This window comes from Hylobates moloch, unplaced genomic scaffold, assembly GCF_009828535.3.
Source record: "Hylobates moloch isolate HMO894 unplaced genomic scaffold, HMol_V3 SCAFFOLD_19, whole genome shotgun sequence".
NCBI lineage: Eukaryota > Metazoa > Chordata > Mammalia > Primates > Hylobatidae > Hylobates > Hylobates moloch.
This window is the reverse complement of record NW_026652294.1, coordinates 30,898,695-30,925,629: the sequence shown is the minus strand read 5'-3', so window position 1 is coordinate 30,925,629 and position 26,935 is coordinate 30,898,695. Positions and strand designations below refer to the sequence as shown.

Here is a 26,935-nt window from a genome sequence, read left to right as displayed (position 1 = left end):
ACTTTGGGAGGCCGAGGTAGGTGGATCCCGAGGTAGGTGGATCACGAGGTCAGGAGATCAAGACCATTCTGGTTAACACAGTGAAACCCCGTCTCTACTAAAAATACAAAAAATTAGCCAGGCATGGTGGTGGGCACCTGTAGTCCCAGCTACTCAGGAGGCTGAGGCAGGAGAATGGCATGAACTCAGGAGGCAGAGCTTGCAGTGAGCCGAGATTGAGCCACTGCACTCCAGCCTAGGTGACAGAGCGAGACTCCGTCTCAAAAAAAAAAGAAGACCATGTCCTAAAACCACAATTTAATACATGCAACTCTGGAGACACATTTACACAGCGTTTTGTAAACCATGCCTTCATTTATCCCACAATTGTTTAACAGAATTTTGCCAATTTTTATTCTGAATTTCCCTGGACATAAATGAAAAGTGAAGCAATAGCTATTAATGTACTAGTTCTATATGTTGTACAGTTACTTTAGAGAAAAAAAAAGTTAAATTCAAGTAATTTTTTTTCCAGCAGAATCATGGAATCATAGTAAAGATTTCTAGCACTTTGTGAGGCTGAGGTGGGAAGATCACTTGAGCCCAGGAGTTTGAGACCAGCCTGGGCAACACAGTAAGATCCCATCTCTAAAAAAAAAAAAAAAAAAAAAAAGAATTAGTTGGGTGTGGTGGCATGAGCCTGAAGTCCCAGCTACTCACGAGGCTGAGGTGGGATCACTTAAGCCCAGGAATTCCAGGCTGCAGTGAGCTATAATTGGGCCACTGCACTCCAGCCTGAGTGACAGAGTAAGACCTTGTCTCTAAAAAACAAAAACAAGGAAACAAAAGTAAAGATTTCAGAAGAACTTTCTATTGAAGGAGAAATATTTGACATTATGGTGAATGCCACTGTAAATTAAGTTTAGAAATTCAACACTGGAGATAAAAACATGTGTTTCTACAGTGATAACAGGATGTTAACGGAGTAAAGCACCACAGTACAAATCAGACCCTGCAGGTCAGGAAGCTGAGACAGCAGAAATGCACTCAGATGGGCTATAGTGCACACGCGATCCTCCAGACATGCAGCCAGCTGGAAGACAAGCACGTACAAGTTCCTGAATTTCTGTGACATACATACATGCACAACTCCTGTGACAAAGCTCATGACAATGAAACACAAACATGGACATTGGGGGCTGGCAGCCCTCATTTTCTCTTTGCTGCTCCCCCAACCTGGATTTTACAAATGCTTGAACCTGAGGAACCGTTCTGTAAATCAACCAAAAGGTCCTGTGATGATGCTCCTTTTACTTTCTTTTTAAGTGAGATCTCTAAATTTTGGTTTTACTTTGTTCAAGTCAGCAGAAAATCTTTAATACATGTAGAACCCAAAATCTTCAGCTTTTGATACCTTTTGCAAATTGTAGTTATTGAAAATAAAGCTGATGAACAGGAAAACAGAAAAACAATGGAGGAAATAATCAATCAGATCTCAGGAGCTCAAATGGAATCCACAGATGAATGCTGAAATTCTAAGACTGGACTTGAGAATATTCCAAACTTTCAAAAGAATCTTTTGATGAAGCCCTTTCTTAACCTGGACAAGCTGACATTCTGTAAGGGCATGAATGACCCTGAGATGCTGAGAAGACCTACACATGGAAAGAATGACAGAGACAACTTACTTGATGAATGTCAGCTTGTAAAAATGTTTGAACACTTACGGGCTCTGAATTGATGCAAAAAGACAGTACCTATGAAAACATCTGGGCTGGAACAGTAATATATTTCAATACAAAAAAATACAGAATTGTCAACATCTTACATTTTACAGATTTTGATTTGAGTTTACTAATATTTCCTCAATTAAAAACACTATGGCTCAAGAACAGCCTGGGCAACGCGGTGAAACCGTGTCTCTACAAGAAACACAAAAATTAGCTGGGCATGGAGGTGCATGTGTGTAGTCCCAGCTACTAGGGAGGCTGAGGTGGGAGGACTGCTTGAGCCCATGAGTTTGAGGCTGCAGTAAGCTATGACTGAGCCACTGCACTCCAGCCTGGGTGACAGAGGGAGACTCTGTCTTAAAAAAAAAAAAAAAAAAGCCTCAATCAAAGGTGTTTACAATTTCAATTTCAAATTCACAACCATAAAAATGCAACTTTGAAGACGACGCCAGGCAATTATATGAAATAATAAGAGTAAGATCATATTGAAAAATATACATTTTTCAGAAAAATACATCTTAGATGCTAAGATATTAAAGTATGTTAATATGTACCAAGAATATAATGTCAATAACTAATATGACTTTTTTAAATATACCCACCTTTTTTTTATAGTTTCTGAAAAATACTACTTTAAAAGTCCACTAATATAATAAAATCACTCTGTTAACCAATACATAGATATTTCAAAAATGATCTAATTTTAATTCTGACATCCCTTTTCCTTCTCAAACGTGTACCAGTTTGGAGGCTAAACCACATGGTCATCCTGGCTGTAGCTCCGGCTGTGAGGGGCCGTGGCCTCATGGGAAGGACAGATGCCTCCAAAGGGCACCAGGCAGGGAGTGCCCCTCCCAAACTCACTCCCCTGACCCCTGCGCCAATTTCTGCTAGTGCTTTCCACAAGCACCAAGAACAAGGCTGGACAGTCCACACAGGGCAGGCTGGGGGAGATTAGACAGAAGGCACCGGTCTGTGGCCTGTTAGAAACCAAGCTGCATAGCAGGAAGTGAGTTGGGGATAACAAGCAAAGTTTCATCTATATTTGCAGCCGCTCCCCACTGCTCACATTACAGCCTGAGCGCCAACTCCTGTCAGATCAGCAGGGGTAGTAGATTCTCATAGGAGCTGGAACCCTATTGTGAACCGTGCATGTGAGGGATCTAGGTCACGTGCTCCTTATGAGAATCTAATGCCTGACGATCTGTCACTGACTCCCATCACTCCCAGATGGGACCATCCAGTTCTGGGAAAACAAGCTCAGGGCTCCCACTGACTCCATGTTATGGTGAGTTGTATAATTATTTCCTTATAAATTACAACGTAATAATAATAGAAATAAAGTGCACAATAAATGTAATGCACTGAAATCATCCCAAAACTATCCTCCCTCCCTGGTCTGTGGAAAAAATTATCTTTCACAAAACTGGTCCCTGGTGCCAAAAAGTTTGGGGACTGCTGCTCTAAGTGGATGCACAAACTGATATAACTTGAAAATAATGAAATCACCTGATGTGTGACCCAGCTGGGTGCTGCAGCCACACGGACTACAATAAGAACCTGTGAAACCTCAATCTCACCATAGACTACTCAGTGCTCAACCGGGAATGAAGAGAACCGGGAATGAAGAGGGCCGGGACGGAGCCACCACATGCTCGCAGCTCAGACCCCACCTTCAGGCCAGTGGATCCTACCTGGGGGCCATTCTGTCCTCAGGGGCCATTTGATAGCATCTGGACATGCTCTAGGTTGTCATAACATGGCCAGGGCAGGACGCAGCTAAACAGCCTCCAGTGCCCAAGACAAGCCCCACCACAGAGAGTGCTTCAGCCTAGATGCTGGAGCGCTGAGGATGAGAAACTGTGCTTCAGCTAAATGTCCAATTCAATTTTAGCTGCCTTCATCCAAATGGCGGAGGGTTTACCAGACATTCTTGTATAAAACAACCTGAGCCCCACCACTGATGTTAAGCATTCCCATCTCACATGTGTTGTCTACAAACCTCAGGAGCAGGCCAGGGCTGAGGGACAGTGCTGTTCAAACATGCACAAGCACGGTCTCCTCCTCCAGTCACATGCCCCAGCACGCTGTCCACATTTGCTCCCTCCCACGCTACAACCACGCGTTCCCCTCTGCTGCCCTCGTGTGTCAGACCTCACTGAGGTAACCTCAGAGGGTTGTGTTTAGGACAGAACCTGACCCAGGCCGGCTGGCATTACCTGGACCCTCCTCCCGCCACACCTGTGACCCGCTCAGCTCTGCCCCAGCCTCAAGGCTACATGCAGGAAGGAACTCCAAACCACATACCCTAGTCTTCTGACACGACCCTGGACAGTTGCTGCAGAGCAGAAGATGTTAATTATTTTTTCTTTTTTTTTTGAGGAGTTTCGCTCTGTTGCCCAGGCTGGAGTGCAGTGGCACCATCTTGGCTCACCGCAACCTCCGCCTCCCAGGTTCAAGCGATTCTCCTGCCTTAGCCTCCAGAGTAGCTGGGATTACAGGCATGCACCACCACCACCCAGCTAATTTTGTATTTTTAGTAGAGACGGGGTTTCTCCATGTTGGTCAGGCTGGTCTTGAACTCCCAATCTCAGGTGATCCGCCCGCCTCAGCCTCCCAAAGTGCTGGGATGACAGGTGTGAGTCACTGTGCCAGGTCTGATGCTAATTATTTTCTTTGTTCACTTGCTTACTTTGTTCTCTCTCTCAAAATGCGAATTCTTTGAAGCAGTGTCTAGCAGAGTAAGCACTCTAATAATTTGTTGAATTAATGTCAAGAAGGAAACAGCATCTTCTGACTCTCCTATTAGCAAATGAAAAATTTAGCATAATTCTTCCTTTTGCCACCTTTAGGTCAGAAGTTATAAATAAAGTTTTATGAGAACATAGCCGCACCCTTTGCTCAGGTACAGCTATGTCTACTTTCAGCTACATGGTACCACCATCCTGTGAGGAGGAGCTTTGAAGGAGACGGTGCTTGAGGGGTTTGCTGATCTCATTAGATACTGTGTTTCAGCCTTTTTGCACACTGTATTTTCTCTTTCAAAAAAGTTCTTTTGCTGTGGTCCTTAGGTTTTGTGATTGTGTTCACAGCGATTCTGACATGTCTGAGTGTGACTCTCTCAGCCTCAAGAGGACCTGACTTTGCCTCACTTGAGGTTTTTTATACCGGGAAATCCCTTGGCCTGGGCTCCGGATCCCTGCCCATCTTTATTCCTCAGGGGACACCTTCTCTTCTCTGCCCCATCAACATCCGCAACATCAAACATTTCTGGTTTTCTTCCTCTTGAGCCATTTCCTGGCGACACCCCTGAGAGGGGCTTCCTGTTAGCAGGGTTGAGGGGCCTCCATGATTATAGCCGCCTTTCCCCAGAACTGAGCGTTTCTCTGGCAGCACAGAGATTCTAAAATCCCAATAGACACCTATCAATTTCATCTTGGGGATCCCAGGGTTAACAACCAAGGTCAAGGCTGGGCACGGTGGCTCATGCCTATAATCCCAGCACTTTGGGAGGCCGAGGTGGGTAAATCACCTGAGGTCAAGAGTTCAAGACTAGCCTGACCAACATGGCGAAACCCCCTGTCTACTAAAAATACAAAAATTAGACAGGTGTGGTGGTGCACAGCTGTAGTTTCAGCTACTCGGGAAGCTGAGGCAAGAGAATTGCTTGAATCCAGAAGGTGGAGGTTACAGTGAGCCAAGATCAGACCACTGCACTCGAGCCTGGGCAACAAGAGTGAAACTGTCTCAAACAAGGGAAAAAAAAAAAAAACCCACAAAAGGCCAGGCGCAGTGGCTCATGCCTGTAATCCCAGCACTTTGGGAGGCCGAGGCGGGCGGATCACAAGGTCAGGAGATCGAGACCATCCTGGCTAACACATTGAAATCCCGTCTCTCCTAAAAATACAAAAAATTAGCCAGGTGTGGTGACGGGCACCTGTAGTCCCAGCTATTCAGGAGGCTGAGGCAGGAGAATGGCATGAACCCAGACAGCGGAGCTTGAAGTAAGTCAAGATCGTGCTACTGCACTCCAGCCTGGGAGACAGGGCAAGATTCTGTCTCAAAACAAAAACAAAAACACACACACACATAAAAACCAAGGTGAAAAAGAGGGAGACAGCAGCTTCCTGGTGGGCAGAGCCACCCCCCAGACCTCCCACCCCGCAGCTTAAAGCAGAAAACTTCTATTCATCTTCCAACAGGCAGTGCTGTGGGCTGTGCAAATGGACTTCAGCTCAGAAGTCACCTCCCTGGGCAGCTTTTCCAATTCCTGCCCTACCACAATGTATGCAGAGGTCTGTTTCTCCTGGGGAAGAAGAAACAGACCTGAATATGGAGTCCAGCTCCGTCTTCACCACCATAGGCAGCAGGAGTAGAGTAAACCGCTGCTGAGTTCAGCTCAGTCAATGGCATCCATTCTTTCTTTAAGTATAAAAACAAATTCTTTGATCAGCCAAAAACAAATGCAATAAAAAATGGATATACACAGCCAGGAGCGGTGGCTCACACCTGTAATCCTGGTACTTTGGGAGGTCGAGGCGGGTGGATCACAAGGTCAGGAGTTCGAGACCAGACTGGCCAACATGGTAAAACCCTGTCTCTACTAAAGATACAAAAAGTTAGCCTGCTGTGGTGGTGGGCACCTGTAGTCTCAGGAGGCTGAGGCAGGAGAATCCCTTGAACCCAGGAGGTGGAGATTGCAGTGAGCCGAGATCCTGCCACTGCACTCCAGCCTGGGCAACAGGGTAAGACTCCAACTCAAAAAAAAAAAAAAAAAAAAAAAGAAATAAAAAGAATATATACTTTAGGAAACACACAATGCTAACCCCAAGCCCTATTTTAAAACATCTAAAGTACTTTATATAGTACCTCAGCATGCCTGTAACACTAACTTAGATCATAACACTATAATTATATGGAAGCAACAACTACCCAGAAATTACTGATTGCATTTAACAAATGAACACAAAATACATAAAAGCACAAGTTTAAACAGTGACCTGGCTGGGTGCGGTGGCTCATGCCTGTAATCCCAGCACTTTGGGAAGCCGAGGCGGGTGGATCACCTAAGGTCAAGAGTTCCAGCCCAGCCCAGCCAACCTGGTGAGACCCCATCTTTACTAAAACTACAAAAAATTAGCTGGGCCGGGCGCGGTGGGTCACGCTTGTAATCCCAGCACTTTGGGAGGCCGAGGCAGGCGGATCACGAGGTCAGGAGATCGAGACCACGGTGAAACCCCGTCTCTACTAAAAATACAAAAAATTAGCCGGGCGTGGTGGCAGGCGCCTGTAGTCCCAGCTACTCGGAGAGGCTGAGGCAGGAGAATGGCGTGAACCTGGGAGGCGGAGCTTGCAGTGAGCTGAGATTGCGCCACTGCACTCCAGCCTGGGCGACAGAGCGAGACTCCGTCTCAAAAAAAAAAAAAAAAAAAAAAAAAAAAATTAGCTGGGCATGGTGGTGCACACCTGTAATCCCAGCTACTCGGGAGGCTGAGGCAGGAGAATCAATTGAACCCAGGAGGCAGAGGTTGCAGTGAGTTGAGATTGCGCCACTGCACTCCAGCCTGGGCAAGAGTGAGACTCCGTCTTGAAAAACAAAAACAAAAACAAAAAAACAAAACAGTGACCTGGTGCCCTCTCCCAAAGTCCACTCAATATCCAAGAGCCTCTGTGTGAAGCCAGCACCTGGAGAAGCTACTCTAATCCCCAAACCCTCTCAACAAACAAAGCATGCCCAAGCCTGACCCCTTCAATGATGTGTGTAGCCATCACAAATCTAGAGACAGGGTTGTGTTCTGTCACCCAGGCTGGAGTGTAGTGGCTGGATCATAGCTCACTGCAGCCTCCAACTCCTGGGCTCAAGCGATCCTCCTGTCTCAGCCTGACAAAGTGCTAGGATTATAGGCGTGAGCCACTGTGCCTGGCCCACAATAATTCTTTAAAAGACAACACCTAACCTTAAATGTGGAACATAGACCCCTGAGCATACCTTCGCACACACTCTCCAGAGAGAAGTAGGTGGTCTGACTGATACAGCCTGCGCCCTCCACCAGGGAAGTCACACAGCCAATCAACACTTGGGGGCTGCAGTCTGAGGGACTGTCATGGTTTCTGCTGTTGTCTTCCCATTTATCAGAGACAGCTTCTACCTGTAAAACAAACACACTGCTCTTTAAACCATAATACAGGAACTATGAGAAAAGCAAACTACAGGCTGGCATGCCTGTCTGAGACCATTAGGGCTGCAAGTCCAAGATCGAGGCCCTGGCAGATTCCGGGTCTGGTGAGGGCCTTCTTCCTGGTTCACTGTCGGTGTCTTCCTGCTGTGTCCTCACATGGCAGAAAGGGCAAAGGGGTTCTCTGGGGTATGTTTCATAAGGGCTCTGCCCTTATGACCTAGTCACCCACCAAAGCCTCCTAATAAGATTGCACTGGGGTCAGGATTTCAACATATGTATTTTGGGGGATACCATATTGAGTCTACAGCAATCCCTTATGAACACTGATGCAAAAATCCTCAATGAATTATTATCAAACCGAATGCAGCAGCATATTAAAAGGATTATACCCCATGACTCAGTGGGGTTTATCCCAGAATGCAAAAGTGTTTCAACATATGAAAATCAGTCAACATATTACATTGATGAGGGAAAAACATCACAATGATCTCAACTGATGCACAAAAAGCATTTGACAAAATCAACACTTTTTATGATGCAAACAATAAACTAGGAATCGCAGGAAATCTCTTCAACATGAGAAAGGCCATAAACAAAAAACTCACAACAAACACCACACTCAATGGTGAAAGGCTGAAAGCTTTCCCTAAGATCAGGAACCAGGCAAGGATGCCCATGCTCACTTCACGACTTTCAAATTTCAATTATCTTTATTCACAGATGGTAGGATCTCATCTGTGGAAAACTCTAAAGATTCCACACACGTAAATAAAACAAAAAATGGTTAGAGCTAATAAATGAATCCAGCACAGGACACAAAGTCAACATACAAAAATCAGATTTCCATACATTTGCAATGAAAAATCCAAAAAGGAAATCAAGAAAAACGATCCAAAGAAAGGGAAAACAATTCCATTTATAACAGCATTGTTAGGTTAATAGGTTAATTCCTAAGAACACTTAGTAACCTAACTAAGGAGATGGAAGACGCGTACAATGACACTAATGAATGAATTAAATACCTCAATAAACGGCAAGACAACCATGTTCATGAACTGGAAAGCCTAGTATTATTAAAACGACAATCTTAAGACTTAATTATTAAGATGACAATACTACCCAAAGTGATTATAAGTGATTACTAAGATGTTAATCTTAATACCTAATTATTAAGATGACAATCTTAGACTTAATTATTAAGATGACAATACTACCCAAAGTGATCTATTACACAAATTCAGGTTGGGTGTGGTGGCTCACGCCTGTAATTCCAGCACTTTGGGAGGTTGAGGCAGGCAGATCACTTGAGGTCAGGAGTTCAAGACCAGCCTAGTCAACATGGTGAAACCCCATCTCTACTAAAAATACAAAAAAACTTAGCTGGGTGTAGTGGCAAGCACCTGCAGTCCCAGCTACTTGGGAGGCTGAGGCATGAGAATTGCTTGAACCCGGGAGGCAGAGGTTGCAATGAGTCAAGATCACATCATTGCACTCCATCCTGGGTGACAGAGCAAGACTCTGTCTCAAACAAACAACAAAAAAAAAACCCCAACAAATTCAACGCAATCCCTATCAAATTCCTATGGGTCTATTTTTATATAAATAGAAAAGCCCATCTAAAATTCTAATGGAATCTCAAGGGACCATGAATAGACAAAATGGTCTTGAAAAGGAGTAACAAAATTGAAGGTTTCATACCTCCTGATTTCAAAACTTCCTACAAATTTACAGTCATCAAACTAGTGTGGCACCAGTGTAAGGACAGAAATATAAACCAATGGAATAGTAAAGAGAGCCCAGAAATAAACCCTTGCATGTGCAGTCAATTGATTTTTGACAAGGACCATTCAATAAATTGCAACTGTGCAGTCTCAAAAAAAAATAGTGCTGGGAAAATAATCAAGGGCAAAATAATAAAGTTAGACCCTCGTTTTACACCAAACACAAAAATTGACTCAAAATGGATTAAAGAGGCCAGGCGTGGTGGCTCACCCTTATAATCTCAGCATTTGGGAAGGCGTGGGGTGGGCGGATCACTTGAGCCCAGGAGTTCGAGACCAGCCTGGGCAACATAGGGAGGCCCCATCTCTACAAAAAATACAAAAATTGGGTGAGGTGGCACATACCTGTAGTCCCAGCTGCTCAGGTGGCTAAGGTGGAAGGATCACTTCAGCCTGGGAGGTTGAGGCTGCAGTGAGCTGTGACTGTGCTGCTGCACTCCAGCCTGGGCAACAAAGTGAGATCCTGTCTCAAAATTTTTTTTTAATGAATCAAAGACTTTAATTTAAAAGCAAAAACTATAAAACTCTTGGTAGAAAAAAATCTTCATAATCTTGGATTAGTCAATGATATCTTGAGTGTGACATCAGAAGTACAGGCAATAAAAGAGACAAATTAGACTTCCATCAAAATTTAAAACATCTGTGCATCAAAGGATACTATGAAGAAAGTGAAAAGACAATTGATAAAATGAGAGAAAGTATTTGCAATCATGTATGTGATGAGAGATTAATATCCAGAATATATAAAGAATTCAACAAGAAAACAAAGAATACAACAAGAAAACAACCTAATTTCAAAACGGGCAAAGGATTTGAGTAGACATTTCTCCAAAGAAGATATATAGATGGCCAATAAGCACATGAAAAGATGCCCTCACAAATCATTAGGGAAATGCAAATCAAAACCACAGTGAGATACTACCTCACAACTACGAGGAATAGCTATTGTCAAAAAGAAAAAAAAAAGAAAAAGAAAATAGCAAGTGTTGGCAAGGATACAGAGAAAGTGGAAGCCTCATGCACTGTTGGTGGGAACATAAAATGGTGCAGCTGCTGTGGAAAACATCTGGTTCCTCACAAAGTTAAACCTAGACTTCCCATACGGCCCAGCAATTCTCTTCCTAGGCGTAGCCCCAAAAGAACCGAACAGGGACTCAGACAGACACTTGTTCATGGCAGCACAATTCACAACAACCAAAAAGTAGAAACAACCCAAATGTCCATCAACAGATGAATGGAGAAACAAAATGTGATTTATTCACACAATGGAATATTCAGCCATAAAAAAGGAATTAACTTTTGATACATGCTACATAGGCAAATCTTGAAAACAGAAGTCAAATAGCCAGACACATGACTCCGCTTATATGAGGTATTTAGAATAGGCAAATTCATAGAGACATAAAGTAGAACACTGAATAACTGTTTAATGGGTACAGAGTGCCTATTGGGATGTGGAAAAAGTTCTGAAGACAGATTGTGGTGATGGCTGCACAACAATGTGAATGTGCTTAATGCCATTGAACCATACATGTCAATATGGTTAAAATGGTATATTATGCATATTTTACCACAAGAAAAATACCTAAATAAAAAATAAATCCAGAAGTACATGCAGGTTTATAACAAATGGGGATCATTCTCGTCAAGTGAGAACGGCTCACAACACAGAAACTGTTTGTATTTTCCACCATATTAAGAGCAAAGGGACAAAAACTATAGGATCATTTGGAAGATACTGAAAAGTACTTGAAAAATCCATTACTAATTTATAAAAGCAAGATTGTGAGTAGAGATGAACACTCTTCACCATAACAAAAAAGGTCCTGCATTCCTTACAAGATGGAACAAGTAAAGGGCAGCTGACCACCAAGAGGGCTGGGATTTGCTGGACACCCAGGGGCCAGTTTTTCCACATTGTCACATTTCTGAGATCAGAATGAGTCTCACAACCTAAGTTTCCATTTTAAATTTTCATTATCAAATTAATGGTGTATCTTAAAATCAACAGGAATTTGGTATGAGAACCTGCTTTGGAAGGCCGCACGCGAGCTACACGACCACAGCTCAGAGAACGAGGTAACATCATCTCCACAGGTTCTGGGTTCCAGATCCCCTTTGAAAGATTCTGAACCCAGAGTACTCCTTTAAATACACACAAAAACATGAGGGCTATGGTATAATTTCAAGTTCAAAAGGAAATCTTTGCAGTAAAAAATATAATTAAATAATTGGGAGAGGAAAAGAGGGTAGTGTGAATGAGCCAGTTGTACATCTCTGATGATGGAAGTCCATAAATACTAACACTGGTGAATTAATAAAAGATACAAGCATATTGTTCAAGTGACTCAACTATCTACCAGATAAGGTAAACACAGAAACCCGGAAGAGCATCAGGTCTGCAGCATTAAAGTGCAGGTGGGGAACATGGAGGGTGGCTCTTCTACTTTGTATTCACAGTCTCTAAGCCAGAGCTGACAGAAATGTTCTCTACGTGTGCTGCCCAATTTGGTAGTCACTAGGCTTCAGTTAGCACTTGAAATGTGGCCAAGGAAACTGAGGAAATTTGTTTATTTATTTTTAAGAGACAGGGTCTCTATGTGCCCAGGCTGGTCTCGAACTCCCGCCTCAGCCTCCCGAGTGCTGGGACTCCAGGTTTATGCCACCGTGCCTGGCTGTAAGTTGCATTTAGTTTTAATAAATCTAAACAGCTGCACATGAGTGGTGGCTACCATACTGAATGATGGATTTCTAGACTTTGAATTATTTTATTGGGTATGCATTTTTTTTTAATTTGAGAAAGACGATACTAAGCATTAGATGGTACTAACTATAACAGGATAATAAAGTACATCTCAAGTATTTTTAAAAAGCAGTTAATAGCTCAATAAGTTTGCCAGATTCCAAATTACATTTAAAAATCGCTGGGCGTGGTGGCTCATGCCTGTAATCCCAGCACTTTGGGAGGCCAAGGTGGCGGATCACGAGGTCAGGAGATCGAGACCATCCTGGCTAACACAGTGAAACCCCATCTCTACTAAAAATACAAAAAATTAGCTGGGCGTGGTGGCAGGCGCCTGTAGTCCCAGCTACTCCGGAGGCTGAGGCAGGAGAATGGCGTGAACCCAGAAGACAGAGCTTGCAGTGAGCCAAGATCAGGCCACTGCACTCCAGCCAAGGGGACAGACCCGGACTCCAAAAAAAAAAAAAAAAAAAAAAAGAAAGCTTTCCCATATAGGAAGAAAAAGATTAATTTGAAAATACAATGGAAAATGATGTTAATAGAACACATAAAAACTCCTAAACTCCTGAAAATAAATTTAATAAGAAATTTACAGGACCTAAATGAAGAAAACTATTGAACTATAAAAAGAATACAAAGGAAGGCTTAAATAAATGGACAGACATAATTTGTTGTTGGAAAAGACTCCATATGACCCAAATATCAATTATGCTAAATGAAATCCATAAACTCAGTGCCATCCAAAGCAAATCTGGGCAGAGGGGGAGAAACAAGATTCCAAACTTATCCAGAACATGTGAAGAGCCAGAAAAACACCATATGCTAATAAGACCAAGGAAGGGAAACCTGCTCACCACCTATCACAGCAACCATGCCATGGGGCCCCCTTATGGGCATCAGGACCACATCACATGCAGGTGGGATTCTGATACATGATAAAGGAATTTTCCAAATCAGCAGGGAAAAAGTGAGCGACTCAGATGACTGGCTAGCCATTAGGAAAGCAATGTCTGGTTCCTTCTCTCAGTCTGTGCACCAAAATAAACTCCAGGCAGGTCAAATATTTAAATATCAACAAACAGGCCAGGCATGGTGGCTCATGCCTGTAATCCCAACACTTTGGGAGGCCGAGGTGGAAGGATCACTCGAGGCCAGGAGTTTCAGATCAGCCTGCGCAACACAGTGAGATGCCATTTCTACAAAAAAATTTTTAAAAATTAGTAAGGTGTGATGGTGTGCAACTGTGGTCCCAGTTACTCAGGAGGCTGAGGTGGAAGAATCACTTGAGCTCAGGAATTCCAGGCTGCAGTGAACTATAATCGCACTACTATACTCCAGCCTGGGTGACAGTGCAAAGCTCTGTCTCAAAAATTAAAAAAAAAAAAAAATTCTAATTGTCAATAAACAATTTTCAGAGTAAAATTTGAATATTAGGAATAAGAAGTGGAATAAGCCTCCCTAAGGCTTCTTACAGCACCCAAAAGCTACATGGAAAAGAGGCACACTTAACTACAAAAAATGAAACTATAAAACACAGTCAAAGATGATCCTGGGGAAAATATTCCTAACACTTTCATATAATAATTTTCCTTAAAAAGCTCTAATTTCCCTAATATATAAACTTTAACAAGAGAAAAAGTTGAACTCAACAAAAATGTGGACAAAGGACACAAAAATAATTCATAGAAAAAACATGAGGCCTGGCGTGGTGGCTCATGCCTGTAATCCTAGCACTTTGGGAGGCCGAGGCGGGCAGATCACGGGGTCCAGAGATTGCGACCATCCTGGCTAAAATGGTGAAACCCCGTCTCTACTAAAAATATAAAAAAATTAACTTGGTGTGGTGGTGGGCGCCTGTAGTCCCAGCTACTCAGGAGGCTGAGGCAGGAGAATGGCATGAACCCGGGAGGCGGAGCTTGCAGTGAGCCGAGATTGCGCCACTGCACTCCAGCCTGGGCGACAGAGACTCCGTCTCAGGAAAAAAAAAACAAAACAAAACATGAGAGTTACCATACTTAAGGCTTAAGTGCAAATTAAGTGCAGTCTCTCATTCTGCTCCTAAGAGTATAAATTTGTATATTATTGATGTTAGTTTGGTGATAACCATTAAATTGTTTAAAAAGCAAGAAAATAATAGATATATAATTGTTATGTTCTCCACAGCATAAATTCATAGGCAAACTTTACTTTCTAAAGTATACATATCTATGCTGCTTGAATGATTTACAATGACTGCTGTTTATTTATTGAGACAGGGTCTTGCTCTGTTACCCAGGCTGGAGTGTGGTTATGCGATCATAATTCACTGCAGCCTCGACCTTCTGGGCTCAAGCGATCCTCCCGCCTCAGCCTCCCATGTAGCTGGGACTACAGGTATGTGCCACGACACCAGGCTAACTTTTGTGGGTTTTTTTTTTTTTTTTGTAGACACGAGGTTTCACCATGGTGCCCAGGCTGGTCTCTAACTCCTGAGCTCAAGTGATCTGCCTGTCTCAACCTTCCAAAGTGCTGGGATTACAGGCGTGAGCCACTGTACCCAGTCTGTTTATTTTTTAAAACATAAATCATAAAGAGCAAAAGTGTCCCCCTGAAGGTACATTCCACTCTTTCTCCCTTGGCGGGCTCATGTCTGACAGATTACACACAAGGAAAACAACACAAAGTCCCATGGCGAAGAAAAACCGTTCCCAAATGAACTCAAACCTTACCCTGATTGCTTTCAGTCCATTGGACACTTTGTTTTCTTCCACAACTGCAATCACTTCCTGTCCAACATTCAGAAGCACTCTGCTAGTCACAGCATCACTGGAGAAGTAGATCAAATCATCAATCATGCCATAATCGCTGCAGTACCTTGTCACGACACCCCGTACAGTTTTCAGCTTAGTGTCACCTGAGATAGGTAAACAAAGAAGTTATCTTGGCCATAAAAGCAAGTGCACGCTACAGTGAACCCCACCAGAGAAAGGCAGAGTGTAAAAGCCTCCATGAGGGACTGACGCCAAACGGGCTGACTTGAGACAGAGAGAATCCCATCAGAGAGTGCTGTGTCTGGAACGTGGGGTTTGGAGGCAGACAGCCCAGTTTCCTCTGAAGGGCACAGGTAGTGGCTGTGGAGGTGACAGCCCTGACTCCACAGCGGACTGCGTGGGGTTGACTCCTAGCTCTTCTACCGCCATTGGTGTAACCCTGGACTAGGTCCTTAACTACTCTGGGCCTGTTGCCATCTGTAAGATGGAGACTAATCGTCATTACCCAAGGGAGCTGCTGAAGGGTTAAGTGGCAGAACACACGCGCATGTATGGACCTCTGCGTGGCTGACACGAGTTAAATGCTATGTAAATAGCCACTTATATCAGCATCTGGGAGTCATTAGCATGCACGGTTTTATTAGTACTATAGATTGTCTTCTTTCATCACCATCAGCAGTAGCCTCAGAAGACTGGAGAATCTCAACAAACATGGTGCTGGAAAAGGTTCAGGGCCGGGCAGGCAAGTCTGGCCCAGGAGCAGCGCACGCCCTCAGCCATCTGGCCACTGCTGCAGCCACGGTCCTGAGTCCTGAATGCGCCTTCCTGCAGCTTCCCGGCCACGGGAAGAACCTGGGGTGACGGTTACGGTACAGGCATGGGATCTTAGTGCTGCCAAGAGCTGGAGCTCCAGCTACCACTGAGAGCGTGTTCTACCGAAGAGATCAACGCAGCAAGTGCTCCAGGTAACACAGCCGGCCCCCCCGGGCATCGGCCCTTGTGGATCGAGGCCCTGAACACGCTGCCTGCAGCAGGAAGCGCCCCTCCTGAAGCCTATTCCTGTCTTTTCTCACAGAAGGCAACTAGGGATCCACTACTGGGGATTCCATTCCCACATAAGGAAACATCGGGAGAAGCCACCAGAACCTCGGGAGAGGTCAGGTGTGGTGGCTCACGCCTGCAATCCCAGCACTTTGGGAGGCCAAGGCGGGTGGGTCACCTGAGATCAGGAGTTCGAGACCAGCCTGACCAACATGGCGAAGCCCCCTCTCTACTAAAAATACAAAAATTAGCCGGGCATGGTGGCAGGTGCCTATAATCCCAGCTACTCGGGAGGCTGAGGCAGGAGAATCACTTGAACCCAGAAGGCGCAGGCTGCGATGAGCCGAGATCGCGCCACTGCACTCCAGCCTGGGCAATAAGAGCGAAACTGTGTCTCGCACACACACACAAAAACACCTCAGGAAAAAGGAACGGTGAGGGAATCCAGGCGCATCCCGGGCTTTAGGAAGATGGGCTCCAAAACCAGGCAAGGAAAAGGCGCGCGTTGGCGCAGCGCGTTCTGAAAGGACAGGCCAAGTCTGCGGGGCCGCGTTTTTCGGGGCTTTCTAGACACGCAACCGCCAATGACGCTGTGGACAGGGAGGAGCGACGTGGAGAGACGACTTGGCAGCTGCTCGGCGTAAACACACACAGCGAGGGCGGGAAGAGGGGCTGGTGACACCGGAGAGACCTCACTGAGGACGGGCGCCCAGAGCGGCGGGGTGCTGTGGGGTCGGACGCCTCCTGACGTGCGCGGGGATCCCCCCAGGGGAGATGAGGAAAGGCCGGGCCCAGCGTCTCCTGCCGGCCCGCACTGCACTCAAAGACCTCTGGGCGCGGCTCCCTCGTGGCCGACACGCGAGGGCCCAGGACCCGCCTCCCGACCGCTTCCCGCGAGCCACCTTCCGCGAGCTCGGGTTCCGGCCGCCCGGCTTCCTCCCTAGGGGTGTCCGCCGTCCTCCAGAAGAAGGCCACCAGCTTGGCCGCGAGGCCCAGCATGGCCCTCGCCCGGCCTCGGCCGCCGTCACCGTCGCCGCCAACGCCCGCACGCGCCCGCGCCGCTCCCGCCGCCCGCCACCAATGGGGTAGCCGCGCCTGGGCATGCGCCTTGGGGTCGTTGCGCGAGCCGGGACCCGTAGCGGTTAGAGGTCGGCGGTTGGCGCCTGGCAGCTCGTGACTAGGCGAGGTGCCTGGTGGGAGTGACGTCATGCCGAGTGCGCAAGGCGGTGTGACCGCCGGGTGGGCGGGGCTCCGAGCGGGTGGGCGGGGCTTCGAGCGGGTCCGCCTTCTTGCTGCCCACACCTTAGGGAAAAGTGTGCTTTCACCGTCCAGAGTGATGTTAGCATTCGTTTTTTGTTGGTATTCTTTATCAAGTTGAGGAACTTCCCTCTATTCCCGTTTTTCCAAGAGTTCTTATGGGTGGGTGTGAAATTTTCTGCAACGCTTTTCTGCATGTATTCAAATGATCCTGTAGCTTTTTATTTCAGCCTGTATAGGGAATTACATTGCTTGGCTCTCCTTGGAAAACTCACTTGGTCACGATTCGTTATCCTTTCGGTGTATTGCCTGACTCAGCTTCGTAACGCTTTGTCCAAGGTTGGGGACGGTGCTGGTGAAGCAGATTGCTCGGTGGCCCAACTCCCGTTTTCTGTGTCTGTCTGGTTTGCGGTCGGTTTAAGCTGGGCCTGCAGTGACCTGGGAGTAGGATGGTGTAACTTATTCCCTAAAAATTGTGGTAGTATTCACTGGGGAACCCATTTGGGCTTCGAGTTTTCTTTGTGGGAAGGTTTTTAATGAGAAATTCACTTCTGCATCAGCTAGAGGGCTATTCAAGTTATCAAGGTAATATTGAGCAAACTTTGGTAATTCTTTTAAGGAATTTGTCCATTTCATCCAATTATTAGATGTCAGATTATTGGCATAAAGTTGTTCAGCATATTTCCTTATTATCCTTTTAACGTCTGTATGGTCCATAATGATGAACCATCTTTCATTCTTGACACAGGTAATTTATCTCATCCCTCTCATTTTCCTTGATCAGTCTATATTTATCAATTTTATTGATTTTTTAAAAATCATCTCTTGATTTCATTGATTTTTCTCTATTTAAAAAAATCTTTACACTTTGCGAGGCCAAGGTGGGCAGATCACTTGAGGTCAGGAGTTTGAGACCAGCCTGGTCAACCTGCCAAAATCCTGTCTCTACAAAAAATACAAAAAAAATTAGCCAGGCATGGTGGCGCATGCCTGTAATCCCAACTACTCGGGAGGCTGAAGCAGAAGAATCATTTGAACCCAGGAGGCGGAGGTTGCAGTGAGCTGAGATCACACCACTACACTCCAGCCTGGGAGACAGAGCAAGATTCTGCCTCAAAACAAAAACAAAAACAAAAACAAAAAAATATATATATCTTTACTATTCCAATGGTTTCTGTTTTTTATTATTTCTTTTTTTTTTTTTTTTTTTTTTGAGAGTCCTGCTCTGTCGCCAAGGCTGGAATGCAGTGGCGTGATCTTGGCTCACTGTAGCCTCCACCTCCCAGGTTCAAGTGATTCTCCTGCCTCAGCTTCCAGAGTAGCTGGGATTACAGGCGTGCGCCACCACACCAGCTATTTTTTTTTTTTTGTATTTTTAGTAGAGACAGGATTTTGGCATGTTGACCAGGCTGGTCTTGAACTCCTGACCTCAGGTGATCTGCCCGCTTCGGCCTCCCAAAGTGCTGGGATTTCAGGCGTGAGTCACCATGTCCAGTCTCTGCTCTTTATTATTTCTTACCTCCTGCCTTTTTGGTTTAATTTGTGCTTTTTTTTTTTTTAGCTTCTTAAGGTAGACAATTAGACGATTACTTTTGCAACTTTCTTCTACTTTAAATATAAGCATTTAAAAGGACTACGGATTTCTCTTTAAGCTCTGATTAGCTGCATCCTACAAAATTTGACTTGTATTTTTATTTTCATTCAGTTTCTAATTTCCCTTGTGATTTTTTCTTTGAACCATTGAATGTTTTTTAGAGGTATGTTGTTTAATTGCTAAATATTGGAGGATTTTCTAGGTAATTTACTGTTACTGATATCTAATAGTTTGGTCATGGTCAGAGAGGAACACCTGGATGACTTCAGTGTCTAATATTGATTGAGGCTTTCCCCTTTCATGGGGTCTCCTTTCATATATGTCCCACGTGGCATTGTAAACAATGTGTATTCTGCTATTGCTGGTTGGGGGGAGGGTCCGATTTATTTATTTATTTATTTATTTATTTATTTATTTATTTATTTATTTTGAGACGGAATCTTGCTCTGTTGCCTAGGCTGGAATGCAGTGGCGCGATCTCAGCTTACTGCAACCTCCGCCTTCTAGGTTCAAGCAATTCTCCTGCCTCAGTCTCCCGACTAGCTGGGATTACAGCCACCCACCACCACACCCAGCTAATTTGTGTTATTGTTGTTGTTGTATTTTTAGTAGTGATAGGGTTTTACCATGTTGGTCAGGCTGGTCTCGAACTTCTGACTGCAGGTGATCCACCCGCCTTGGCCTCCCCAAAGTGCTGGGATTACAGGCGTGAGCCACCGCGCCCGGCCCTGACTTACTTTTGATTGACATAGATTTATTTTACTAGGTCAGATCTGTCAGTCTGATGACAGCCTGGACCTTGCCTGTCCATGGATGCAGAGTGTACCTATAGTTCTTCCTGTGGGAGGGGAGAGGGTGGCGCACTCCCCAGCATTTCAAATCCCCGCTAAGCCTGTGTCTTGGGCTGGGTGCTGGAACATACAGGAGCCAGCAGAGTCCCAGGGACCCACTGGTTGGTGGGAGATTGAACGAGCTGCGTGAGGGCTGTTGGCTCGTGGGCTTCCTGCCAGGACGGTTTGTAGCGGGTGTTGTGCCTGCAGGGCTGCCCCTCAGCTCCCCAGCTCGGGCCGCTCCCCAGGATTCTGGACTCAGTAGACCCGGCAGATGCCCACAGACATCTCAGCCTCATCATGTCCAGAATGGAACTCCAGATCCTCGCTCCACACCTGCTTCACCCTGGTCTTCTCATCTCTGTCCTCACTGCTCAGACAGAACTCAGCAACATCGCTCTGACAGCAGATTGCGTCTGCTCTTCAAACCCTGTTCAGAGCCCAGTCCCTCCTTACCACTTGCCCACTGCCACCTCAATGCCAGGCAGCACCTGCTCCTCCCACCCCCCAGCCTGCTCTCCACCCAGTGAGTGACTGGATGCTGCTCTGCCCAGACCCCTCCAGCAGGTCCGTCTCAGAGTTGAAGCAGAGTCATCTCCAAACCCACAGGTGCTGGCACGTGGCTGTCCTACCTGTATCCCCCTTGCGTGGTCCTCACCCGCCTTCCCCCACCTGCAGCCTTTGCTTCAACTCTGCCAGCCTCCCCTCCCTGCCTCCTTCTCACTGAGGCCTGCCCTGGCCCCTGCAATCAGCAGCCCCTCATTTCTCTCCCCTGACTTCTTTTCCCTCATAAAGGAAATCATGTGTGTCACTGGACATATTAGTCTGTTCTCATGCTGCTATAAGGACATGCCCAAGACTGGGTAATTTTAGAGTCAAGCCCTTATAAAGGAAAGAGGTTTAATTGACTCATAGTTCCACAGGGCTCAGGAGGCCTCAGGAAACTTACAATCATGGTGGAAGGGGAAGCAAACATGTCCTTCTTCACAAGGCAGCAGGAAGGAGAAGTCCCAAGCAAAAGCGGGGAAAGCCCCTTATAAAAGACCATCAGATCTCGTGAGAACTCACTCATTGTCAGGAGAACAGTAGTAGATTCAATTACCTCCCACCGGGCCCCTCCCACGACACATAGGGATTATGGGAATTACAATTCAAGATGAGATTTGGGTGGGGACACAGCCAAACCATATCTCTGTATAACACACTAATTTGTTTATCCTGCGCACTCCTGTGTCCCCGATGAATGTAAACAGCCTATAGGAAGGACGTTACTTCTCTGTCCACCCCATAGATGTTTGTTGAATGTTGAATGATGATGGGACGTCAGCAGGCAGAGGGAGGAAGGGCATTTTAGGAGCAAGAATTTGTTGGAAGATTGTATGAAAGAACAGGGCCTGTTCTAGAAACTAGTGTTGCCAACAGAAACACGGGAGCATTTCTCAAGTGACGACATATGATCTGGGAAGCTGAGGGGTTTGCTCTGCAACCTCTGGTTCAGGGCAGCTTGTTTGTATTTCTAAGTGGAGAACAACTTTTGAAAGAAAAAAATGTTGAAATCCGATTAACATTTTTTTCAAACAAAAAGAAACACAGAAGGATTCGATCCAGTTGGACCCATTCCCACTAATCCCGTTTATCGCTTTAAAAGATAGTGAAGTTTGGGAGGTTTCTCAATCCATTCAAATTAGTTCTTGACTTCATAGATTATAGTTTTTGAAAATTATTTCTCATCCTTGCTTGATTGAAACGAAGACAACGGAACATTGGCTGCAGTGGCTGGCACAAAATTAACCAACCCTAAAATATTAGTATAGCTTAAACTTCCGTTTATTGCTAAAGATTTATCACTGCTGTTTCCCGTGGGGGTGTGGTTGAGCAAAGTGTTTTGAGCTGCATTTATGCGTACTTGATACTTACTCGTTTTGATTGAGGTGATTTAGTGGGCATTTTCACTGGGATGGGGATGCTTGTATGTGTAATCTTACTAAAAGCTAATAAAAGCTTACTAAAAGCTTCTTGCTTGATTGAAACGAAGACAACAGAACATCCCATGGTCTGGAAACTGATGACTTTGCTCAAGTTTTAATGTGGTTCATGGTTTAAGGAGCTGGTTTTTCAGAAACTTTAGTTTGAGCCTTTTTACAATGTGCACAAAGAATCCGTCGCTGTAGCTGTCAGGGTGCCAGTGTCTCTGGGCGACGCACATTGCTGTGGTTTTTCTCTGCTTGGTGAGCAGAGATAAAGGGGGCAGCAGGACCGGGCCTACCAGCCATCCGGGCTGCCCACGCAAACCCCAGGGCCGAATCCGGAGCCGCCCAAGGGCCACGCAGCTAAGCCAAAGTGCGTGAACGCTTATGTGACCTTGTGAAGGAGATTCCCACTGTGTGGCTGTCGGGGATGGAAAAAGGCTGCTTGGAAAGATGTATAAGACCTTTGAGTAAACAGTTATGTTTCAGAAACAGGGCCTGCTCAGAATGTGTACTTGGTGGGATTCTATTCTTAGGGTCGCTTCTTTCTTCTGAGATACTCAAGCTCTGTGGCGAGTGGCACAGGCAGGCCCCCTTCCTTTCCTAGTTGGGTTCTGACAGCTCCAAGGCAGTGGTTTACACAACCAACACGAAACATTGCTAGGATCCACCTGATTCCTCCCCTCATTGATATGCAGGAAGCAGCTTTCCTTCCCCTGCCTTCAGCTCAAGTTTGCTGAGCTTTTGTTTCATTTGTGAATAGTTCTTGCTGGAAGTCCCTCACCCAGAGACCAGTGCTCCCAACGGCAGAGCAGCGGGGGAGGTAAGTGCTCAGACATTAAGCTGTTAAGTAGAGGCATGTTTTGCAATCTCTCGTTTAGCTACCAATTGGAGCAGTTTAATGTGCTTGAGTCCCCGGCGTGATGTGTTCATGGATGAAGTTGCCGATGGATGTTGTCAGGTGTTGCACCTGGAGGGCCCAGATGGCTCAATGAGGCATTTAAAGTGTAGAATCTCACCCTGAACCCAGATTATTCAGGTCTGTTTTTCTAGGAAAGTTATTTTTTTTTCACTTTTAGATTCAAGTGCTCATTTTCTTCTTCAAATTTACAGCACTTCAGTATGAACAATATTTCTTTTGTTAAAAAATATTTCTTGGAAACAACTTATTGAAGTTTCTTCAGAGCGGTCAAAACCAATGATAATTTTATTCCAGATAAAGAACTGGTGACACGTGGCTGTACATTCAGCACAGCTGTGGTGTCCCCAAGTGCCATGACCCAGGAGCCATTCAGAGAGGAGCTGGCCTATGACCGGATGCCCACGCTGGAGCGTGGCCGGCAAGACCCCGCCAGCTACGCCCCGGACGAGAAGCCGAGCGACCTGCAGCTGTCGAAGAGACTGCCCCCCTGCTTCAGCCACAAGACGTGGGTCTTCTCTGTGCTGATGGGGGTGAGTAGCTCCACACTAAGACCTTGGAGGGCCACGAGCATCTGGTCCCTCTGGTGATAGACCACAGCGCCCTGGAGCCCCAGGTGGGACAGAGAGAGCAACTCTCAGACTAACCCTGCTGCTGCAGAACTGTTGGATGCTGACGAGCTTGTTTTGCTTGCGTTTTCACAATTATTTTTATTAATTTGTGGGTGTCTGTTGTGCCAGCCTCGAGCTGCTCCAGGCTGTGGCTTAGTCCCACCAGGGTAGGGACAGTCCCAGGGCCATGAATGGGCCCCGGGAGTCTCCATGACCCTTGGCTCTGGGGGCCCAGCGTCCTCAGAGGGGTCACCTGCAAAGGTGGGAGGAGGCGTCTCAGGCCTTCAGGTCGGCCCTCGCTGAGAGAACCTCAGGGACCTCCTCCTAGGGAGGGCCTCGGGCCGGCTGGGAGGGAGCTGGTGGACAAAGGAACAGGCCTGGGGTGGACGGGCAGCGCCAGATGTCTGAGGGACTTCCCTGGGGTCCTGGCCATTCCCTGCATAGTCGTGGGCACAGAGATGATTGCAGGAGCCACTTGGGCCTGAGTGTGTGCAGCTGCTCAGAGCCAGGCTGCAGGACAGGCCTCTGTGCAGGGACCCCAGGTTCCATGTAGCTTGGGCTGAGAATGAGATCCAGGCCGTGATTTCTCCCCTCCCTGTGCTCTCGCCTCCGCCGGCAGCCCCTGCAGCACCCACAGTGGTCCTGCCCACCTCCCATGGCCTGAGCATGCCCCACCAAGACAGGCGTCCGCCTCGAAGCTGGGGACAGAGGCGGCTCCCGGGTGGTGGTGGCCATGTCCGGGCTCTGCCCTCCTCCGCCTGGTGCCCTGGACTTGGTTGCAGCCCCTCCCCTGCCCAGGCCAGGTCCCCTCTGCCCCAGACCTTGCTTCCTCTGCCAGGACCCTGGGTCCCCGTGGCCTTTGACATTGACTCCCCTCAGTCTCACCGCTGGGGTGCTGTGCGTGGGAGACAGCACCCTCCCCGGCTCACCCCTGGGGTGCTGTGAGTGAGAGAGAGCCCCCTCCCCGCCTCACCCCTGTGGTGCTGTGCATGAGACACCCCCCTCCCCGCCTCACCCCTGCGGTGCTGTGCGTGAGAGAGAGCACCTTCCCTGCCTCCTGCTAGGGTCTTCCCTGCTCAGGAGCCCCTGGGCCTGGAGCCCCTGCCTGGAGGGATCTTCTTCCAGATCTGGAAATTAGGTTCTGCAGACGGAGGGGGATGGGCAGTTGTTTTCCAGTCTCGTGTCTGGACCTGGGTGTGGGATCCGGAAGACTCTGCACACACATGTTGGGGCAGGGGTATTTTTGGGGAGAGGTGCCATTCCTTGCTGTAAATATTGGCAGATCCCCTTCCTTCTCTCCTCCAGATAACAGCGTGGGGGTCCATGCTCCCACATGGCTGGGGGAGGCTGGTCCATGTCCTGGGCTGCGGCGGGGCTGCGTCTGTCCTACAGGAGGAGTCCAGGATGGGCGGGTCCCAGGTGCAGGTGTGGTTGATGCTGGGGGGCATGGGTGAGTCACCAACACACAGACAGTGACGTGGAAGTTGAAGGGGCCGGGTCCAGCCTGGGGATGGGGTGCGTTGTAACCTGGGATTCTGTCGCTGTCTTGCAGAGCTGCCTCCTGGTGACCTCCGGGTTTTCGCTGTACCTGGGGAACGTGTTCCCGGCTGAGATGGATTACTTGCGCTGTGCTGCAGGCTCTGTAAGCAACTTCCTCCACGCCTCTGCCGGTGCCCAAGCTCGCTGGCACGTGCTCTGGTTTCTTTGCTCTGAGATGTGCAGGTTTCTGTCACCTGTACCTCATTCAAACCTCTTCATATGGGCCGGGCACAGTGGCTCACGCCTGTCATCCCAGCACTTTGTGGGGCAGAGGCGGGTGGATCACCTGAGGTCAGGTGTTTGAGAACAGCCTGACCAACATGAACAAACCCCATCTTTACTAAAAATACAAAAATTAGCTGGGCGCGGTGGTGGGCACCTGTAATCCCAGCTACTCAGGAGGCTGAGGCAGGAGAATCGCTTGAATCTGGGAGGCGGAGGTTGTGGTGAGCCCAGATCGTGCCGCTGCACTCCAGCCTGGGCAACAAGAGTGAAACTTTGTCTCAAAACAAACAAACAAACAAACAAACAAACGAACAAAAAAAGTCTTCATATGACTTTAGTTTCACATACAGTTCATCATCTTTGAGAATTACTGATGAAGCCGGTCTGAACCTTGCTCTGCAGATGCCTGTGCAGGGAATTGCGTGTTGTTTCTGAGTCTGCAGCTGCGTCCTACCAGAGCTGGCAGCATCTGCCCTCAGGGGACTGGGACCTGCACCCCACACCCTCCCAAAGCTTCAGGCTTTGTTTCTAGAAACTTACACGGTGCCAAGGCCGGTGGGGGCACCCACTGATCCTCAGAGCAAGGGAGGACAGGCAACCGCTGACCCCTGGTCCTCCACGAGCCCCAGCCACTGCCTCCCCAGCGTCCCGGCAGCTAGAGCACCGTGCTGGCTGGCCCCTGGGCTCTGGCCCGAAAGCCGCTGACCCCATGCCCCTCTGGCCCGCAAGCCGCTGACCCCATGCCCCTCCGGCCCGCAAGCCACTGACCCCATGCCCCTCCGGCCCGCAAGCCGCTGACCCCATGCCCCGCTGGCCCGCAAGCCGCTGACCCCATGCCCCTCTGGCCCGAAAGCCGCTGACCCCATGCCCCACTGGCCCGAAAGCCGCTGACCCCATGCCCCGCTGGCCCGCAAGCCGCTGACCGCATGCCCCTCTGGCCCGCAAGCTGCTGACCGCATGCCCCTCCTGCTTCAGCTGGTCCTGAGCTCTCCCCTCCTCTCGCTTCCAAATGCCTGCGGGGTCTCTGGCCCTTTCTCTAGGGACACTGTTGGTGACTGTCCCCAGCAGCGCCCCACAAATGTCTTAAAAACAAAGTGGACGCCCTGCCCCGTGCTGTCCTGGGTCTCTGCTCCCTTAGAACAAAGCCTTTTGGGGCAGGTAACCCGTCCCACTATGCTGCCCTCTCTGGAAGCTTCTCCGTGGCCTTTATCCTCACCATAGGAGCCGCTCTTATCCCAGTGGAGCTGTGAGCTGTGCCCCTTCAGCCTCAGTGGCTGCCAGATATGGGCAAGTGCCCACCCCTGCCCAGCCTTGGCCCCGCTCAGCCCTGCCCCCGGCCTTTCTTCTCTACCCTGGGCCCTTGTGGCACCTGAGTGGGTGCTGAGCTGAGCCTGGCTGTCCTGGCCCCAGCTCTGCCCCTCGCTCAGGCCCCGACGGGGCTTCTCCCGCCTCCTCACCCAGCACGGCTGTGCTCACCCCCTCAGACGCCCCTGCCTGCGCCCCCGACTCAGGGCCCGGGGTCCCATAGCTGCAGGAGCAAGGCCCTGCACAGCAAGGGCCACAGGCCTGGGCTGGCCCGACTCCGTCCACCTCCCTGCCCCTGACGTCCCAACCTCTCTCCCTGGCCCTGGACTCCTAGCCTTGGTGTGGCCCTGTGGGGACAAGAAGGCCGAGGACAAGAAGGCTCTGGGACTCCTTTCTGCCTCCCTCACACGCAGAGTCTTGCTCCTTCCTTTGCTCCTTCCTTTGCTCCTTCCTTTCCTTCTTTCCTTCCTTCCTTCCTTCCTTCC

At 47.8% G+C, this 26,935-nt stretch overlaps 2 protein-coding genes across 14 annotated transcripts in view; one reads left to right on the top strand and one right to left on the bottom strand.

Annotated features, from left to right (window-relative positions):
• Positions 1–17,285, bottom strand: part of MOV10L1 (Mov10 like RISC complex RNA helicase 1) — a 71,908-nt gene extending 54,623 nt beyond the window's left edge. For 6 of the 9 annotated variants that reach the window (XM_058431647.1, XM_058431650.1, XM_058431648.1 and 3 more), the window contains exons 1-3: positions 17,106–17,246; positions 15,121–15,305; positions 7,699–7,858 (exon numbers count right to left, since the gene is read on the bottom strand). In XM_058431647.1, coding sequence (XP_058287630.1) covers positions 7,699–7,858; positions 15,121–15,305; positions 17,106–17,202 — 442 coding nt within the window. In that variant the 5' untranslated portion in view covers positions 17,203–17,246. Of the gene's footprint in view, positions 1–7,698; positions 7,859–15,120; positions 15,306–15,832; positions 16,147–17,105 lie in introns of those variants that run through there. The other 3 variants (XM_032138606.2, XM_032138607.2, XM_058431649.1) reach the window with 2 other exon arrangements.
• A 232-nt stretch (positions 17,286–17,517) lies between these two features.
• MLC1 (modulator of VRAC current 1) overlaps positions 17,518–26,935 on the top strand; it is a 28,727-nt gene continuing 19,309 nt past the window's right edge. The window contains exons 1-4 of one of the 5 annotated variants that reach the window (XM_058431771.1): positions 17,518–17,622; positions 22,615–22,674; positions 23,068–23,303; positions 24,934–25,023. In XM_058431771.1, coding sequence (XP_058287754.1) covers positions 17,619–17,622; positions 22,615–22,674; positions 23,068–23,303; positions 24,934–25,023 — 390 coding nt within the window. In that variant the 5' untranslated portion in view covers positions 17,518–17,618. The other 4 variants (XM_058431773.1, XM_058431772.1, XM_032139773.2 and 1 more) reach the window with 4 other exon arrangements.